Source organism: Eschrichtius robustus, chromosome 19, assembly GCF_028021215.1.
Source record: "Eschrichtius robustus isolate mEscRob2 chromosome 19, mEscRob2.pri, whole genome shotgun sequence".
NCBI lineage: Eukaryota > Metazoa > Chordata > Mammalia > Artiodactyla > Eschrichtiidae > Eschrichtius > Eschrichtius robustus.
The window spans coordinates 61,385,974-61,404,790 of record NC_090842.1 but is presented as its reverse complement, the minus strand read 5'-3'; the positions used below and the strand labels follow the sequence as shown (position 1 = coordinate 61,404,790).

Below are 18,817 nucleotides of genomic sequence, written 5' to 3'. Positions count from 1 at the left end.
AAGTGAGGAAGCGGGACAAAATAGAGAGAGAGCTGAGGCGACTGAGTCAGAACAGAGTGAGGGATAGAAACAGAGACAATATTGACAGACATCAGACAGAGAGACAGAGACACACAAAGATTGAGAGACAAAGAGAAAAGGGGTAGAGGAGACAGTGGTGAGGGAGACACACAGACGAGAAACCAAGAGAGCAGGAAAACGGGCTGGGAGAAGTGAGTTGAGAACTAGAGAGAAGGGGGCCAGTGGGAACAGAGATGGAGTCCCTCCCTCTAACTCGCCATTGGCTGGTGTCCAGGGCTCTGGGCTGACTGGATATCCCTTGCGATCCAAGCTGTGGTTTTTAAAACCCCGAGGGACGGAGGTGGGTGGAGAGAAAGAACATGTCATGCTGTTCTATGGGCTTCAAATCGCCAGCTTCTTTAATCCTCAGAGAAAACTTTATGAGATAAATACTATGATCATCTTCATTTTACAGGACCAGAGAGGTTGAGTTACCTGCCCAAAGTCACACAGCTAGTGAGAGGAAGAGCTAGGATTTGAATCTGGGCATCTTGGCCCAAGGTCAGTGCCCCTAACCACCATCTACGCTAACTGGAAAGAGGTGCTGGCTTCCTGAGTTCCATTCAGTCTGGAGACACCCTCTGGGAAGTGGTGCTGGAGGGGTAGAGGAAGCAGAGGAGGTAAACAGATCGACATTCCTAGCCAGGTACATATCCACAGATGTCCCAGTCTAGGGAAGAGGCTCAGCTTCACCATCCTAGGAATGTCTCCAGTTCAAGGGAGGTAGTTGGACAGGAAACCACTTCCTGCTTGTAGGGTCCAACGCCCTGCCCAGAGCTAGGCCTTAGTAGTCGGGATGGGAAAATGGACTCGACCATCTCTGACTCTTTTATCAGGACTGGAGTTTCTCTACCTTGGTTTGCGGGCAGCATTGCAGACCAGAGAGGTTGCACTAATTAATCTTCAAAGGCAGCAGCGTGCTCTGATAACTTCCTCTGTGATTTCCAGAGGGGCAGAGAAGCTCTACCACCACCCCTGTCCACGCTCAACTCTCAGATCCCAGGAAGAAGGCCTCATTCTCTCCCAGCAGCACCCTGACATCTCCAGGTGACTTAGCCTCTGTCCCCGACATTATAATTATACGAATCACAACTCCCAGAAACCCAGCTCTTGCTGAGATCATCCCATCTCTCGTCTCCTGTGCTGTAACAGAAGGCCGGACCCTTTGCTCCCCTCCAGAGGAACTTGACCTCTGCCCCAAGCATGCAAAAAACTGCGAAGTCCTTCACACTGCCTGACCTTCAACTGCCCTGTTGCGGACAAGCCTCTTCTCCTCATCCCAACCCAGAAAATACATGATACCAATGGAAGAAGAAAAGGGCCCCCCTAAGGAAGGGGAGAACCCACACAGCCCACCTAGGGAGAGAAACGAAGATCAGATGCCAGGAAGAATTTGCCCTCACAAACTTGAGAGGAGCGGCACCTCTGTAGACAACACGACAAACACAGCACGAGGCAGCTGGGGCTGAGTTTATTGCAGGTGGAAGATGGATACGGAGATTCAGGAAGAAGGGGGGCGGGCTGAAGACTCTGTACTCAGAATTCTAAAGAGAGAGGGTCAGGAGGCAGAGATCTGTATGCGGTCGGCCAGATGGTGGAGGACCGGCCTGACGGCGGAGAAGCTGCGAGGGGCGAGGCCCAGAGCCAGCCCCTCTTCGCCCCCCCCATTCTTCAGGATGACGGCTCCGGAGACGCTGGACGATGTCATGAAGAGGGAACCAGACCCCAATCCGGGAACGGCGCATCCGCGGCGGGGGCGCCGGGCTCTCGAGGGCCGGCGGTCCATCTTGGGTGAAAAGGAGGGTTACCCGGGTCCTCGCCCCCCGCGGCCTCCGGCGTCTCCCCCGGCGTCTGGCGGCTCGGGCGGCGGCTGGGGTCGCTGTGGCGGCGGCGGCGGCGGCGGCGGCTGTGCGGCAGCTCGAGGTGGGGTCGCGGCCCGCCAGGGGCTCCCAGGAGACAAGAGACCGAGGCAGCGGCGGGCACCGAGGCAGGCAGAGCACCCGCGCGGGCGCCGCAGGGAGAGGACTGCGCGCTGGGCGGCGGGCCGGCTGGGGCCGCAGGGGGCCGCGTGGGAACCCAGATGAGACCGTAATAGACAGCGAGCAGCACGGCAGCCAACGAGACGCAGAGAAAGTAGGCGCAGACCGGAGCCAGGCGCAGCCAGCGGCCCCGCGGGCCTTCGCTCAGCCCCGCGCCACCCGGGCTGTCGCCGCCGCCACCCACGCAGCTCGTGCCCCGCATCCCCGCAGCCCACTCGGCCCAGCGCCACAGCCCGCACAGGACCCGCCCCTTGGGCCCGCCCCCTCCGGAAGACCGCCTTCGCGCTCTAACCCTCCCTCGTCCAACCCCGCCCCCGCCAGCGTGGTCACGCCCCCGCGCGGGCGGGCCTTCTCCGCGTTGTAAGCCCGCCTCCTCAGCCTCCGGCCAACCATCATCAACCTAACGCTTAACCACAGCGTCCTGACCCCGCCCCCCCGGCTCCGGGCCCGCCCCAAGCACGCAGTATCTCGATTTTTCTCAAACGCAGATCTCGGCCCAGCCGACACCCGCCAGGCTGGCCAGGCAGAGGTTATACCCACCCCGGCGCTTAGCTCCGCTCTCCCTTTTCTGCCTCCTCCCTGCGCCCTAACCCCGTCCCCTTTCGGAACTCAGACTCCTTCCAGTCATCTAGCTCCGCCACTCCCTTGCCAAGCTCAGGCCTTTTAAGTCCCGCCCTTCCTTAGCCGCAGTCCCGCCCCAGTTGTAATTTGCGTTTCTCCAAGCTAAACTTTACTCCGACATTCGATCCCACCCTTTTCTCCCTCTACCCTCACCCATCTTCGGTCCAGGCTCCACCTCTTTTCTCCACTAGTTCGAGCACCCCATTCTAAACCACGCCCTCCGCCGCTGGCTGCGCCCCACACCGGCATAAGGGATTCCCATCTAAACCTGCTCTTGTGGTTCCATCCCACATCCTAACATCCTCCGTCCCATGGTTTAACTCCGTACACCAGAATTCTGGCCCCACCCAGACACCCTAACCACGCCCCCTCAGGGGACGTGCCTCCTTCTCCATACTTTGCGTCCTGAGGTCTAAGCTCACACCCCGAAGCTCCAGATCCGCCCCACACACCAGTCACGCCCCCTCCCCATCTCCTCCCGACCACCCTCAATATCTCCCTCTCTAAAACCATGGAGTGGGCTCCGGGGAGGAGAGAGCACAGCCCGGAGATCCAGACTAAGCCCCTCCTGCCTCCCCCTCCCCATCAAGGCGGGGAAGCTTCAGTCCCCTCCCAGCAGCGTCTTCAGGAATTCGGGGAGGCCTGTGGGAGGGTGGGAGGGAAGACGTATCAGGGGGTGTGGAAGAAGAAAGACCCCCTTCCTCCCCCCTCTTCCGCCACGGAAAAGCCCGCCAAGCACAGCAACCCAGCCTGCCCCCGCCAGCAACACAGTTCAAAAGTTAGCGGAAGCACTGCGTTTAATAGAGACCGGGCTGGCGGCCGAGGAAATCAAGTCCTTCAGGAGTCACCGGCTATTCGCCATGCCCCAGATGTAAGCTCCTGGAGGCGGAAAACGGCCCGGGAACTGGCACCTAGGCCCCCATGGCCTCCATAAGGCGGTAACTCGGGGGCGTCTCAGCCACCCCGGTGCCACAGCGCCCCCCATTTGTGAGACTGGACTACTGCCCTGGCCCAACCCGGTTCACTATCCCTGGCTCCTCCCCCCCTTACATTTAACCCTCTCCTGGCTGGAGTGTGGCGGAAGCAGAGGAGAGAGGAGCGAGGCGGCAGGAGGTTAGTGCAGAGCGCGGAGGCCACTGTCGGCGGGCGCGGTCAGCGGGCGGCCGCCGGTGGCGAAGCGGCCGCCACCACTTTGCAGAAACGCACCCTCTGGAAGTCGGTGATCTCCGCCGTCTCCTGGCCCTCAGGGTCCGCCTCTGGAAAGAGAAGGGGTGGTCACTGGAGGGCAACAGTAACCCCTGCCCCCCTACCGCCGGACCGGGACGCTCTAGCCCCGCCCCTCTGCCCCACTGAGCCTGGCTGCCGCCCACCCCGCGTTAAGCGGTTTACGAGTCTCGGACTCCTTTAATCCTCGGAGTGGACCCACGCAGCAACACCCATCCCAGCAGTACCCTGTTTACAATCGAATACATAATCTGATATAACGAGATCGCAGTCACGTGACCCAAAGACAAAGCGCTTGGGCACCCCGGCCTCAGCCACCACCATAAACTCCGTCCTCTCCGATCGCGGCCCCAGCCCACCCCATCCCACGGGCCTAAGCCAACCTCTATCACGCCTGCCCTACAGGACCTACCCTTCACTTCCCTTGCCCACCTTCTGAGTCCTAACCAGACCTTCCTTGGCTCTGCCCCGAAATCCTAATCCCACTCCTGGGGGAGGTCCGTGGTTCACAACCCGGCTTCCACCTGCTGGAGGTGGAGACAGGGTTGGCCTCTTGCTCCAGGTCCGCTGGCCCCAACATTCTATTTTACCCCAATTTTTTTACCCCACTATTTTACGTATTTCTAATTTACCCCAATTTACTAATTTACACCTCGAAACTCTAATCCCGCCCACAGCTAAATCCATTACTCTGCCCCTCCCCATTCTTATTTTTGACCTAAATTTCTAATCCTGCCCTTAGCTCCTCCCCCTGAACCTAGCCCACCCCCTTATTTTTAGATTACTTTCCAGAACCCCTGGGATGGGCCTCTAAATCCTAATCCCATCCTGGCTCCACTTCCTCACCCCCAAACCCCATACACACTCTATTCCTAGCGGCTCGGCCCCGGGGGGAAGTCCTTCCTTTAGCCCCACCCCCTTCACGCCCACCCTTTCCCAGCAGCGTAACCCCACCCCCCGTCCAGCTGTTCGCCCACACCAATGGTGGAGACCCACTCCACCCCGTTCTGCTCCCCCGAAACCCTCTTCCCCTCAACCCAAGAGGAAGCAGAAGGAAGAAGGCCACCGCGCAGCCGCTCCCCCACCTGGAGCTGCCTCAGACCCCTCCTCTTCAGCTTTCTGGATTCTTGGGAGGCTGGGCCCACTCTTCAAGGAGGCAGGGGCTGGCTGGTCACCTCCTGGAGGAGGAGGAGGCCCAGTCAAGCCCCTTCCCCTCCAAGTATCCCCCCACCCAAGACAGAAGGCCCTGGAGGAGAGGGGGGTTCAAGGACACACGTGGGGAGGGTCACTGGAGAAAGTGAACTCTTTATTGGGGAGGACACTCTGAATGGCTCACAGCAGAGCAGGATCTGGGGGTGGGCATTCCGGAGACAGGCACGGCCCATCCTCCCTAGCCACCAGGGTGGTGGGACACACGGGGTCCTGGGGCTCAGGCTGAGGGTCCCCCATGCACCCCTCAAGCACACACACAAGCAGCCAGCTTCATGCATTTCCGAAAGGCCAGGCCTCACCCAGAGAGAGGGCGTCAGCCGGATGGGCGGTCCGGGGAGAATTCAGCTCCATCTCTTCTCCCCAGTCGGACACAGGCTGGTGGCCCCCGGTGGGCGAGAAGGGGCTGGAAGGCGTGGCAGGGGCCTGGGGGAGCGGCAGAGGCTCCTCCGGCCTAGCGGGCTCTTCGTCGCCACGTTCCCCGGTGGGGCTCCCGGTGGGGCTCCCGGTGGGGCTCCCGCTGGGCTCAGCCTCGTGGGGTCGGTGGTCTCGGGCAGGTTCTTCTCCCTCCTCGTCAGCCTCTTCTTCTTCCTCGATCTCTTCCTCCTCCGCATCCTCACTCATGTCTTCCCACTCCTCGCCCTCCCCATCCTCACCCTCGCCCTCCCCGCCCTCGCCCTCCTCACCCTCGTCCTCGGGAGGCCGATGGGCAGGGGCCGGGCTCTCGGGAGGCTGTGAGGAACACAAGGCAGGTCGGGGAAAGGGTGTGGGCCCTGGGCACCCTCACATCACCTGCCCAGAGATGACACGCCGCCCTACCTGCGTGGGCGCCTCCTCAGGGGTAGCGGGCTGTGTGGGCTCAGGGGCTGCGGACACTGCCTCCTGCGTCTCCCAGCGGTCATCGTGGTCACTGGAGGGAACAGAGGAACGGGGTGAAGCCCAGGTGGAAAGAGGAAGGGCTTCCCACCCCCAGCTCCCCCCAAGAGACAGAGCTGCAACATTCAGCTGGGTGGGGGGAGCAGGCTGCGGGACTTCCAGACCAGGAGCTGGCACGCTGGAGCACCCAGGAGGAGGAAATGGTGGGCACGTCCGTCAGGGACGGACAGATGGAGGAGGGCCAAGTGGCAGAAGAGGACCCAGATGGGAGGGGAGGAGGGGACAGATGAGGGCAAAGTGGAGAACCAGGCCCCAACACCCCCAAAACCAAGTTCCTGACCCACAGGGAGACGAGTGCCCGAGGCAGGCAGGGCCAAGACAGGACAGATAGATGTACCCTCCCACACACAAGCCAGAGAACGGCCAGGGGTAGAGCCACACAGCCCCGCTGGGGTTGTGCACGTGCCAGGGGAAGGGGTGCCCCCACCTGTAGGCACGGGGAGCTGCCTTGGCCTGGGGTCGGCCGCTCTTCCTCTTTCTGCGGCTGACCTCAGTTTTGTGCTGGGACAGGAACTCCCTGAAAGTGGGGGGCTTGGGAGGCCGGGCCCAGGCCTGGTCATCTGCAACAAAACCCAGGGTGAGTTGGGGGTGGAGGGCACGGCACAAACCACCCCCACCCCTCCCCCGGCCCCGGCCCAGCCAGCTGCCTCACCCCACCCAAGGACTCCCACTCACCGTAGCGGTGGGATGGTTCCAGGGCCACAGCTGGGCCATCCTTGAACCTGGGGAAAGAGAAAGGGGGTGAGCAGGCAGCTGGGGGCACAGGGAGAACAGGAGGGGGGAAGAGACTGGGGGGAGAGATGGGGGCCAGGGTCAGAAATCAAGATCATAGAAGGCAAGGTGGTCAACCAGAAGCGGGCAGAGGTGAGGAGTGTCACTGACTAAAAGGAGGACAGGATCAGGTGAAGGACAAGGGGCAAATTTGATATCATAGTGACAAATACAGAAGAAAAAATTCAGTATTTGACAGCCTGCCTGCCCGTGAACAAAAATTTGGAAAGTACATGATCCCCAGCTCCCTGTCCAGCCTCATTTCCTATCACTCTCACCTCCCCAGCTAAGCAAGTTCTCCTACCACATGGAGCTCCTGCCTCAGGGCCTTTGCTCTTCCTCAGATCTCTAAGTGACCCACTCCCTAACCTCCTTCAGCCCTCAGTTTGGAGGCTTTCCTAAACTTCCTAATCACATATTATTACATATATTATCTAAGTCCAAAACAGTAGCCTCCAACCTTCTCCATACTCTGCTTCATTATTCTTCAGCATCTGACATGAGCTCTATTCATTGCCCATCTTTCCCACTGGACTCTAAGTTCCATGAAGACAGAAGCATTTTCCTCACAGAAAAATATATCCCCATCACCTAGAACCTTCCATGACACATAGGAAGGACTCAATAAACGTTTGCTCATGAAATCACTGCACATGTGCAGTAGTGAGACTTGCTGCCGGCTGCTTTGAGGACATAAGAGAAAAACAATTACTTCCTCAGTCTTAACCCTGAGAACATCTCCCCAAAAGCCCCACCTGTCTACACCTTAGAAAGATCAGCTACAATATCTGTGCAAAACATTTCTCACGCTGGCACAGGCTTAGCTCACAATCCAAAAATAAATGCTCCGACCGCCAGGCACACAGACAAGATCCTCTTTCTTTAGCCAGCGCCATGGCAGAGGATAGAGGATGATGTAAAAACTACAGCTGTCGACCTTAAAACTGCCGCTGGGCAGCTCTTCCAGAACCTCTCTGTCTTCGCTATGGAAGTCAGTGCTCCTGTGGATGATGCCTTTGCTTTAAGTTTGACTAACGGGATGTTTCCTGGGACCCGAAAGGGGACAGAGTCAGACCTGAGGATAATAATGCCACCAGGATAAGGGGTTTGGGTTGGTGGCGGACAAGTCAGAGGGATGAAGGGAGGATGCAGAGGTGTTATCACTATAAGTAATTCTTCATGCCCTCCCTGCGTGAGAATTCACATCTGTGTCCTTGGCCATGTAGCCACAGCAGTACCACCCACTAGAGTGGGCAGAGTTTAAGTTCCTGCCACAGCAATGCAAGGTCTGCTGGCTAACAGAATAGGGAAGTGTGTCCACTCTCCCTCCTGCACATCTGCCAGTGCCATGGCCAGCACGTCCCCAGGGAGCCCGAAGGGAAGGCACACCCAGGTAGACCCACAGCTTCAAATCCAGCCTGGATCAGCCCAACCCAGGAGACCTGTGAACACGTGAGAAAGAAATGCTTTCATGTGTCCCTGAGATTTGGTGGTGGTTACGCAGCATCACCTAGCAACTGCTAACTGATACACAGGGTGAGAAACCAGAGACAGGCAAAGGAGTCAGAAGTCAGGGCCAAGGTCGAGGAGCCAAAGAGGGGCAGGCAGGGCGGAGACTCACATGCCATCAGTCTTCTCAGCATCCCACTCCCTCCGCCACTGGCCGGTGGGCTTGCGGTGCCGCTGCAGCCGCTCCTGGTCGATCTTCTCCCGCTCCTGCTTCCAGCGCAGGTACTCGGACCGCTCTCGGCCCGTCATGGAGAGCGTCATGTCCCCAGCACCACCCAGGCCGGCCCGGCGGCCCTGCCCCCAGCAGACAGGCAGTCAGGGCCCAGCGACAACCCTCCCCCGCCACACCCCTTACCCCAGGCCCTCTAAGCTAGCGGGGAGGGGGTAGAGCCACCGGCTCAAGGTCACACATGGAGAAGATCAAAGCCACATCTGCCCACGTGGCACCTCCTCAGAGAGGCCATCCCAGATCTCTGTCTCTTAGTAGCATCCCTCTCTCCTCTGTCCCCTGACCCGGCTGGGCTGGAGTTTTCTTCTCAACACTTGCCATTACCTGACATCTTATTACATGGTCACTGATTTAGCCCCAGCACCCAAAACAGTGCCTGGCCCCGGCAGGGGCCCAGTAAATATCACTAACGTTAGTAATGAGAAAACATCGCCAAAACACACCAGAAAGCTTCGGAAGGAAAGCAGTGTGGTGCTGGCTCAAGAACCGACAATCACTTGGGGGGCGAAGTCTGAGTGCAGGGCTGCCGCCTCTCCCTGCTCTGTGTCCCGTGCGGCCGCACCCGGCCCTCCACACACACCCCACCCCCGAACCCAGAGACTGACTGCCGGACGGAATGTCAATGTCGTGGCCCCGGGCGCCCCGGCTGCCGGCACTCACCTGCCGGTCCTGCTCGAGGCCACAACGCACCCGCTCGAAGTCGGGGCCCCCCCAGTTGCGCCCGTGCCGGCGGCTGCCTTCCCGACGGTCCCGCTCAGGCTCCTCCAGGGGCCCGCTGCGTCGCCGGGGGTCGTCCAGGAAGTTCCGCACTGGGTTGGGCTCCAGCACGCCTTCCTGCGGGTGCACGGAGGTGGGGGGTGTTGGCGGGCTCCCGGGGCCGGGCGGCTCCGCCCCACCGCCAGGGGGCGCCCGAGGCACTGACCCGCTGGTTGCGCTCGTACTCCGCAATCTTCTCCATCTCTTCGTTCATCTTCTCAATGTTCTGCTTGCGCCGCTCCTCCCACTCCTTGTTGGGGGGGGGGTGGGGGGGGTGGGGGGGGGTGGGGTGGGGACAAAGAGAGACACACGGCGTCAGAAAGAACCACTCAACCCGAGCGTCTGTCACCTTCTGAGGCTCTCAGGCCTGCGTGCGTGGCAGCCCCTGGCTGGCAGCTGGGCATTGGCTCTCAGTGTGTCCCCGCTCAACCGATAAGGGGGCTCAACGTACCTCGACTGTTTGTGCAAATACAACGTGTGCTGACCGCCTGGTTTCCTTCTGGGATCTGGAATTTGGGCGTGTACTAGGCAGAGAGCACCTACATGACCAGCCCCGGATAAAAAGCCTGGGCACTAGGTCCCTAATGAGTCCCCAGTAGATGACCTTTGACATGTATTGTCAATGCCGGAGGAATTAAGTGCAGCCCGTGTGGCTCCACTGGGCGAGGACTCTTGGAAGCTGGCACCTGGTATCCTCCAGACTTCAGCCCATGGGCCCTTCTTTCCCCTTGCTGATTTTGCTTTGTATTCTTTCCCTGTAGTAAATCTTAGCTGTGAATCTTTCTAGCAAAACTCCGAACCTGGGAGAGTGGTGGGAACCCCAGCACACTATGGCTGGCACGGTAACAATGCCACAGCAATAACTCGGCACATGGCCAGGTGACCCCCACAATCCATTCTCCTCTCCTTCCAAGGTAACAGAATTTTAGATGAGCACGTGGCATTTCCAGGACTCAGCATACAAGAAAGAAATGAACTTCCATTTGATTGAAGCCATGGCATTTTGGGGTCTTTCTGTTACAACAGCTTAGCACCTACATATAATAACCATCCTTAAATAACACTCACTGAGCGCTTACTCTGAGGGTTTCAATGTCTGATGTCACATGATGCTTACAATAACCTTTAAACCTGATTTTCATTCCCGTTTAAGAGTGATAACCAGGAAGTTCCCAGAGGGGAAGTGAGCTGCCCAAGGACAGGGAACTAACAGAAGAAGGCTGACCCCTAAGCCACCATGCCAGACAGCCTCCCACTCTGCTAACCTGCGTAGTGGGGCACTGGGAGCAGTTACAGTAAGAACATCACTGTTTCCCACCAACAACTCCGGGGAGTGACACAGAGAGAGCACGTGCGTACACACACATGCAAGAGAAAGCGTGCGCGCATGCGCTGCTGGACAGAGCCCGCCAGACGGCATCAGAAAGAGAAAAACGAGAGACGGGCAAGGGAAGGCAGGTGGGCAAGCACATAGCAGACAGAGAGCAAAACAGGAGAGATAGAAAGAGACGGGGAGAGTACCTACAAGCACTGGTCTGGAGGAGGGAAGGAGGGAGGGAGGGAGGGAGGGAAGAAATGAAAAAGAGCTGAAGAGAGAGGCCGAAAAAGAAACAGAGGAAGATGGATGAAGGAGACAATCCGTTTGAGAGCAGGACAGAGAGAGAAACGGGACCACGTGGAGCCTCGCCAGAGGACTCCAGCCCCTGCTCGGCTCCTACCTTGGATTTGCGGTTGGCAGTTGAGGCATCTCCATTTCCAGAGAGATGAGGGGACCCCCTGCCCCGACCCCTCCGGCCGCGGCCCCCAGCTCCTCCTCGAGGCTGCTCCCCGGGACTGTCTTCCCAGCTGCGGGATGCCCGGCCCATGCCTGCCCGGCCCATGCCTGCCCGGCCTCCATGCTGAGGGGGGATCCGGCCTCCCTTGCTGGCCCCTGGGGGCCGAGGGGTCCCAGGAGACCTCCGGGAGGGACCCAGGTTCTTCTCCTGGAAAGGGGGGAGGGGGGGAAAGTACAGTCACTGGGGCAGGGAGATGGGGACATCCCAGGCCCAGAGGGCAGCTGCCAGGATCAAGGCTCCCACAGGTCTGGGGCAGCTGGGAAGGCCTTTAGTTCTCAACCCTTGCCCCCGCCCTGTACTCACGAGTCCCCATCCCGGCGTGGAGCTCACCATTTCCATTGCCACATTCTCCTTCTCCACTGAGCGGCCCTTCCGGGGAGCTGTCACCGCTACTCCCTCGAGTTCAGCTTTTTTACGGTCCTCCTCGATCTCCTAGGAGCAAACAACAGAGACAGGGAGTGTCAGGGGTCCTCTGAACCAGCTGGATTCCCACAGCCCCCTGAACTCCTCCCACGTCTGCCCCAGCCCAGACCTCTCTCTGGAGCTCTAGACAAGAAAGCTGGTCACTTCAGCACCTTCCCTCAAACTCCGCCAGGCTGTTCCCCTGCTCAGAACCCTCCTGTGTGCCCGTCTCTGAGCCAGAGCCAAAGGCTTCCCCACAGCCGACGGGGCCCTACAGGGTCTGGTCTCGTTACCACCATGAACTCTCCCCCCACTCTCTCCCCTCACTCACTCTGACCTCACTGTTCCTGGAACCTACCAGGCTCAAACCTGCCTCAGGGCCTTTTTCACCCGCTGTTCCCTCCGACGGGAACACTCTTCCCCCAGAGATCCTCCAGTCCCTCACCTCCTTCAGGTCTCTGCTCAAAAGTCCCCTTCTCAGGAAGGCCTTCCCTGACCAGCTCCCCTGCCATTCTCTCACCCCTCCCCCTCCCCCCGTCACTACCCCGCATTATGTGTATTTTGCTAACCGCCTACCTCCTCCCCGAGACAGAATCTGCCCCACGACAGGGATATCTGTCTGTTTTGTTCACTGATGTATACCCCGAGCCTAGAACATTGCCTGGCACACAACAGAGGCTCAGTATGTTTTTGTTTTTGTTTTTGTTTTAAATGAACAAACGTATGAAGAATGAATAAATGAAACCCACTCTTCATCCCATCTCAGGGACAGCCCCACCACCTACTCTGTCACCTGTGATAGGGACCTGGGCCTTGTCCTGGACCCTCTCTCCTCTCTAACCCCACCACGGCCCGTCAGTCACTGAGTCCCTCCCAAGAGCCCTGTCCCAGGCCGGGCACCTCTTCTCCACATCCCCCACCGAAGTCCCTGCCCCAGCTTCCTCCCTGTCTCCAGTATCCCCTCCTCCCACCCACCACCACACAACAGCCAGAGGGGTCTTCCTAAAAAGCTATTCTGACCTGGCCCCACTCCCCCTCAAAGCCCTCCAGGGATCTGCAGTGTCCTTAGGAAAAAGTCCAAACTCTTAGCCTGGTGGTATTCTGGGCCCTGCATGGCCTGGCCCCAGCTGATCACTCCAGGTCAACATCCCCCAACTGACCCTCCAACTTTAAGCTCCAAGTTTTTGCACAAACTGTTCCCTCTGTGTTAAATGTGTTATGCTTTCCTTTTTGACTGGCTAACGATCTACTTACCTTTTAGGTCTCAGAATCCCCTCCTCCGGGAAGCCCCCTTAGTATCCCCTGGGCTGGGTGAAGAGCCCCCTCTGGGCTCCCACAGAACCCTGAACTCCTCCATCCCAGCCTTGCCCACTCTGGGTCATCACTGACTGAAGCCACAGCTGGATCCCTACTGGCCTGTGAGGCCCGGGGCCCAGGGCCATCTCCATCACTGCTGCTTCCCCAGCACCACTCAGCAGTGGGCCTGGTGCAGTGAAGACACTGGAGAATACTTGTGAACGAATGAATGAATGATGGAATGAAAGAAGGAATCTCAGGCTAAGGCCTTTGGCTTTTATCCCGAGAGTGATGAAAAGTCATGAAAAGGTTTTAAGGAAGGGAGAGGTGAGGGAAACTCACTGCGGGGAGGAGAGGGGATGGGGTCTCCCAGGGCGGGGCTAGGGCACCTGGTAGCGCCGGATGAGGGCCTCATTCTTCCGCCGAAGAGCCTCGATCCTCTTATCTAGCTCAGCATCCTTCTCCTCCTTCGATTTCAGATCCAGTGTGGCCGACTGAGAGGGGTAGACAGTTCAGAGACAGTAAGAAAAACCTACACCCACCCCAGTGCCATTCAATCTGGTGTCTGAGAGTCGGGAACCTGGGTCCCCTCCTCCCAAGGCCCCTGCCCCAAAGCTCAGATCCCAGAGACCCCACTTTCCTTCTCACCATTCCGCTGGCAGGGTGGGACCAGGGTCCCAGCAAACCTTCCCTGCAGAATCTGGACACAGCACTCGGGGTTCCTGAGGTCAGAGGGAACAGAAGGACTAAGGCCAGTGACTCTACCCAATCTGTCTCCTCCTCTCCCATAACGGGGGCTCCTCTAACGCACACACTGCACGCGCACCCACAAACACCTGCACTCCAGGGTAATGTTAGCCCTCACTCCCACACCTTCTTCTTGAAGTGCTAGCCCGCCCCTTACCTGGAAATGTTTAGACTCAATCCTCTCCGGAACGTTTTGGACTCACCCATTTCCCATAAAAACAATGTAATCACACCCACCTTGGGTGGGTTCTGGTCCCGCCCCACCACTTAGGAAAACATCCCATACTGCTCCCTTCAAAACGAAAATTCTAGGTCAGTCTCCACACCTCTGTGCTGGGAGTTTAAACCCGGGCCTCCATCCCAGGAGAGCTTTAGGTAGAGCCGCTCCCCCAACCTGCACAAGAAAGTTCTAGGCCCAACTCCCTGTGCCCATTCCGGTGCCGCCCACATCCCCGTTAACAATCTAGATCTGCCTCTTTCCCAGGAGTTTCACAAACGTCTTATAACCCCACAGTCAAAACAGTTCGAACCCCACTCCTATTTGCTGCCCCTACACTCAGGAATGTTCTAGCCCCACCCCCAGCATCCTAAGAAAGGTGCCGCTGCCTCCCCGCACTCCCACAAAGATTCCGCCAACAGGCCCGGTACCCACTGGAGAGACTTCCTGGGTCTGGCTTGACCTCCCAGCGGATAGTGTACCCGCCCGAGCGCGGACAGAACTTCCCCGCCCGCCCGCGGCTTTCTAGGTAAAAGCTCGTCTCCACCCGGTAGAGAACGCCCCGGGCCCGCCCCGGGCCAGGGCAAACTTTCTGGCCCCGCCTTTCCCGCCAAACCTATGGCCCCGCCCACATGCTCGCGTCATTAATCCCCCCACCCCCGGCTTCCGACTTTCCCAGCCAACCCTCTGGCCCCGCCCTCTAGATCCCCAGGCAACAGCCTAAACCCGCCCCCTCCTTCTCGCGTTATTACACCGGCCCCGCCCCCGGCTCGCCAGCCAACACCCTGGCCCCGCCTCCGATTTGTCCTTCCAACCTTCTGGTCACGCCCCCTGGCTCCGTCCCCGCCTAGTCGAGTCAAAATCTGGCCCCGCCCCCCGGCGCCCCTAGGTTCTGGCTCAGCGACTAGCTTCTCCACCGCACTCTGGCCGCGCCCCGGACTCCCACAAAACTTTCTGGCTCCACCCCCAGCATTCTCTGCCAGCACTCTGGCCCAGACCCCAGCTCCCCGGCATCTTTTTTGGCCCCGCCCCCACCCTCGGGTCAGCCCCTGACTTCAAGGGCCCACTTCCAGGGCAGGCAAAACTTTCTGGCCCCACCCCCAGACTTTTCGACCAGAGTCCCGGCCCCGCCCCTAGCTCTCAGGGTAACGGCCCCGCTCCTAGCCCGAGCACTACTTTTCGGCCCCGCCCCCAGCTGCCCACCCACGCTCCAGACTCACCCTCAGCCCGGCCTACCCCGGCCCTGCCCACCCACCGACGTCCCGCCCCTCCAGTACCCCTCCAACTTCCCATGTGGGCGTCCAGTCTCCGCCCCCCGCAGAGTACTCTGACCCCGCCCCCGCGGGCCGCTCGCTACCCCGCCCGTGCCCGCACCCGCCCCTGTACGTGGGGCGTCAGACCCCGCCCTCTCCGGGCGCGCTCCCGGCCCCCTCCCCCGGTCACCTGTCCCGGAGACCCCGCGGCGTCCGCGATTCCGACTCCGTCGGCCTCCGCGTCCGCAGCTCCCGGGCCGCGCGCGTCACTTCCCTCCCGCACCACGTGAAGAGGCGCACTAAAGCGGATCATTTCCGGTCCTGCTGGCCGTTTCCGGGAGCCTTAAAGGCGCCGCGCCCACTCTGGTGAAGGAGGGAGTGGGTTGAGGCGGTCCGCAAGGGTGTTCAAGGGTGTTCTGGAAGCTTGTGTTACTGCTTTATGCCTGAATTACCTTCTTCCACGGAAAGGAGACACCATCCTCTCTCTCTGGCCTCTATCTGCTTCTCCCTCTTTTCTGGTTCCAATAAATAGATGCCAGGCACTGGGCAATGACTCCTGGAAGCCTGACCTGCCAGCTTGTGCTGGGGGTGGATGGGGGGGGATCCCCCACCCTCCTGCCAGTGAAACCTTACAGTTAGTTGTGGGACCTTAAAATTTTCAACGGAAAGAATCGTTTCTTCATCCTCTAAATCAGCGTTGAGTGACAGGCTGTGTGCTGGGGTGGGGGGTGAAGCGTGTTAAGGTGACGAACAAGGCAGACCCTATCCCTGTCCTCATGAGGGAAGGCACAAGTACACGTGAAATAACAGAAAACAGAAATGTGGGCGATGTCTTGCAAGAAGGACTGGAGGAGAGGCTGAGGGTGAGAGGGGGTTACTGTCCAGGCAGAGGGCACACAGCCTGTGCAAAGGCCCTGTGGTGAGTGAGCTTGGTGCCTTCTAGGAACTGGAAGATGCTCAGAGAAGGACCTGCTGAATTTGGCTACAGAGTCCAGAGGGTTACGTGCATTAAACAAAACTTAGACATGATTAACCTATTTTTACAAGTGATGCTAAATGTTATGGAACACCCTTACAGGAGGTGATGACAGTTATAAGTGGGCGGACCAGATTCCCTGAGGTTGCTGATAATTTTATTTTGTGATTTAAAGCATGGAAAGGGGAAGTACCTTGCCCCTCATGTGGTTACGGTTAACAGCATTTCAGAGACCTTCTCTACACATACAACTTAATTCTCTTGAAATTCCCCAGGAATTCCCTGGCAGTCCAGTGGTTAGGACTTGGCACTTCCACTGCTGGGGCCCAGGTTCAATCCCTGGTCAGGGAACTAAGATCCCACAAGCCATGTGGTGCGGCCACAAAAATAAATAAATAAGTAAATAAGTAAATAAATAAATATAAAATTCCCCAAATACCTGCCAAATTCAGGACACCCTTGCTTCAGCTCTTTATTCAAATGTCACTTCCACTTCGGGGCCTTCCTTGAAACCACCCATTTGACAATTTCGAAATCTCTCATCCTTTCCTCTTCCAATTTTATTCCTCCATGTTACTGTTTACCCTCTAAACTACCATGTTTCACTCACTTCTCTTGTTCACTGTCTGTCTCCTCCACTATATTGTCTGTTTTATGTCCCCAGTGCCTCCAACTGTACCTTATACATAAGAAGCTCTCAAAACCTATTTGTTTCGTGAAACTTTTTTTTGGCCGCACTGCGTGGCCTGTGGGATTTTAGTTCCCCGACCAGGGATCGAGCCCAGGCCCTCGGCAGTGAGAACACAGAGCCCTAACCACTGGACCACCAGGGAATTCCCTGAGTGAATCTTTATTACTACTATTTTCTTCCTTTTTTATAAAACAAAAAGTATGTGTACTGCACTGAAATTCTATACCTTGAACTTAACAGTGGATGGTTGGCCACCTTTTAAACTGCCATGTGATGTTCTATCCCAGAGATGAGCTATAATTTGGCCCAACTGGTCTTGTGGACCTTCGAGTTGTTTCCAATTGGGGAGGTTGCTAACAATGCCGTATTGAATTTCTTTTCTAAAAAATATTTATTTATTTAGTTGCACCGGGTCTTAGTTGCAGCATGCAAGATCTTCATTGCCACGTGTGGGATCTTTAGTTATGGCATGCGGGCTCTTAGTTGTGGCATGCGAGATATAGTTCCCTGACCAGGGATTGAACTTGGGCCCCCTGCATTGGGAGCATGGAGTTTTAACCACTGGACAACCAGGGAAGTCCCCACATTGAATTTCTATAGGCACATATCTTTACAAGTATATGATCTGTCACAATGTCATGATTAACACTCTGAAGCCAGGAGACTTCCCTGGGGGTGCAGTGGTTAAGAATCCAGGGACACGGGTTCGATCCCTGGTCCGGGAAGATTTCACATGCCTCGGAGCAACTAAGCCTGTGTGCCACAACTACTGAGCCCACGTGCCACAATTACTGAGCCCACGTGCTGCAACTACTGAAACCCCTGCGCTCTAGAGCCCGTGCTCTGCAACAAGAGAAGCCACCACAATGAGAAGCCCACACACCGCAACGAAGAGTAGCCCCCGCTCACTGCAACTAGAGAAAGCCTGCGCGCAGCAATGAAGACCCAACGTGGCCAAAAAAAAAAAAAAAAAGACTCTGAAGCCAGAAGTTCTGGCTTTGAATCCTGGCTCTGTCATTTACCAACTGTGTGATCTTAGGGAATACGTATCTAAAACTTCTCTGGCCTTCATCTTCTCCATCTGTAAAATAGAGATCATAACACCTCCCTACTAGTTTGTTGTTCAGAATTCAATGGATTAATCGATTAATACACATCCAGTATATTAGGCCAGAAATATTGTACGTTCTCAATAAATGGAGACCAGTCTTATGGCTTCTAAGAAGGCAGATTGCTGGATCAGAGGTTAATTCACATTTTTACTTTCCAGCAAAAATGAACAGAGGCGGGCCCAGGATACATAGAGCCTGAAGTTTATACCAAGTTGGAAACCCCCTTGAAGAAAAAGAGTAGGGAATTCGCTGGCGGTCCAGTGGTTAGGGCTTGGCACTTTCACTGCTGGGCCTTGGTTCGATCCCTGGTCGGGGAACTAAGATTCCGCAAGCCGCGGGTGGTGCAGCCCAAAAAAAAAAAAAAAAAAGAGTACAAGATTGCAAGGGCACCTCGCAGGGTGTTGGACGAAGCCATGGAAATGAGGGGCCCAGAGGCTTACACTTCCTCGGTTTTGCAGGAAAGCCACCTCTGATGGCAGCTCAGGAAAGACGGTGTGCCCACTTCCACTTCCCCAGGCAGGACAGGAGTGCGTGCTCCCCCGCAGCCTCGCTGACATTGCGTTTCTCATTCTTTGATCTTTGCCAATATGATGGCCAAAGGGTGTGTCTCAAGTGTAGTTTGAGTTGCCGCTCTCTGATTAAAAAGTGAAACTGAACACTTTTCAGTGTGTCTATTGGGGATCAGAAGGTGAGATGAAGAGTGAGCTGGACCTTGAGAATCCCTCCTGGGGGCACTCAGCATTTTCACTGGAACTCTCTGAGCAACTCAGGGAGTTCCTTGTCATCTCCAGTTTACAAAGGATAATGCAGAGGCCCAGCAAGAAGAACCCAAAGGTCAGCTAAGCTACCACTGATGGGGCCCCTTCCTGCAGCTCAGGCTCTAGGTGGTCCTGATCCCCTTGCCCCTCCCAGCCAGTTGAGGAGGTGATCATTC

The 18,817-nt window shown here is 57.3% G+C and overlaps 2 protein-coding genes across 6 annotated transcripts; both read right to left on the bottom strand.

The window, feature by feature from the left end:
* Nucleotides 1-1,515: 1,515 nt before the first annotated feature.
* Nucleotides 1,516-2,344, bottom strand: INAFM1 (InaF motif containing 1). The gene has a single exon (XM_068529100.1). It carries the CDS (start codon nucleotides 2,299-2,301, stop codon nucleotides 1,765-1,767), a length of 537 nt encoding a protein of 178 aa, XP_068385201.1. The 5' UTR covers nucleotides 2,302-2,344; the 3' UTR covers nucleotides 1,516-1,764.
* A 55-nt stretch (nucleotides 2,345-2,399) lies between these two features.
* On the bottom strand, nucleotides 2,400-15,382 carry CCDC9 (coiled-coil domain containing 9). 5 transcript variants are annotated; one of them, XM_068529075.1, is made up of 16 exons: nucleotides 15,295-15,382; nucleotides 13,536-13,609; nucleotides 13,277-13,381; nucleotides 11,520-11,621; nucleotides 11,073-11,336; nucleotides 9,521-9,604; nucleotides 9,259-9,432; nucleotides 8,482-8,663; nucleotides 6,765-6,811; nucleotides 6,517-6,649; nucleotides 5,973-6,063; nucleotides 5,456-5,885; nucleotides 5,036-5,122; nucleotides 4,377-4,477; nucleotides 3,927-3,976; nucleotides 2,400-3,362 (listed from the first exon to the last, which is right to left on the bottom strand). In XM_068529075.1, exons 2-16 carry the CDS (start codon nucleotides 13,536-13,538, stop codon nucleotides 3,278-3,280), a joined length of 1,938 nt encoding a protein of 645 aa, XP_068385176.1. In that variant the 5' UTR covers nucleotides 13,539-13,609; nucleotides 15,295-15,382; the 3' UTR covers nucleotides 2,400-3,277. The 5 variants fall into 5 exon arrangements, with proteins under 5 accessions (XP_068385176.1, XP_068385177.1, XP_068385179.1 ...); XM_068529076.1 differs by lacking the exon at nucleotides 15,295-15,382 and adding an exon at nucleotides 14,287-14,435; XM_068529078.1 differs by lacking the exon at nucleotides 4,377-4,477 and having other exon boundaries at nucleotides 5,030-5,122.
* Nucleotides 15,383-18,817: the final 3,435 nt, after the last annotated feature.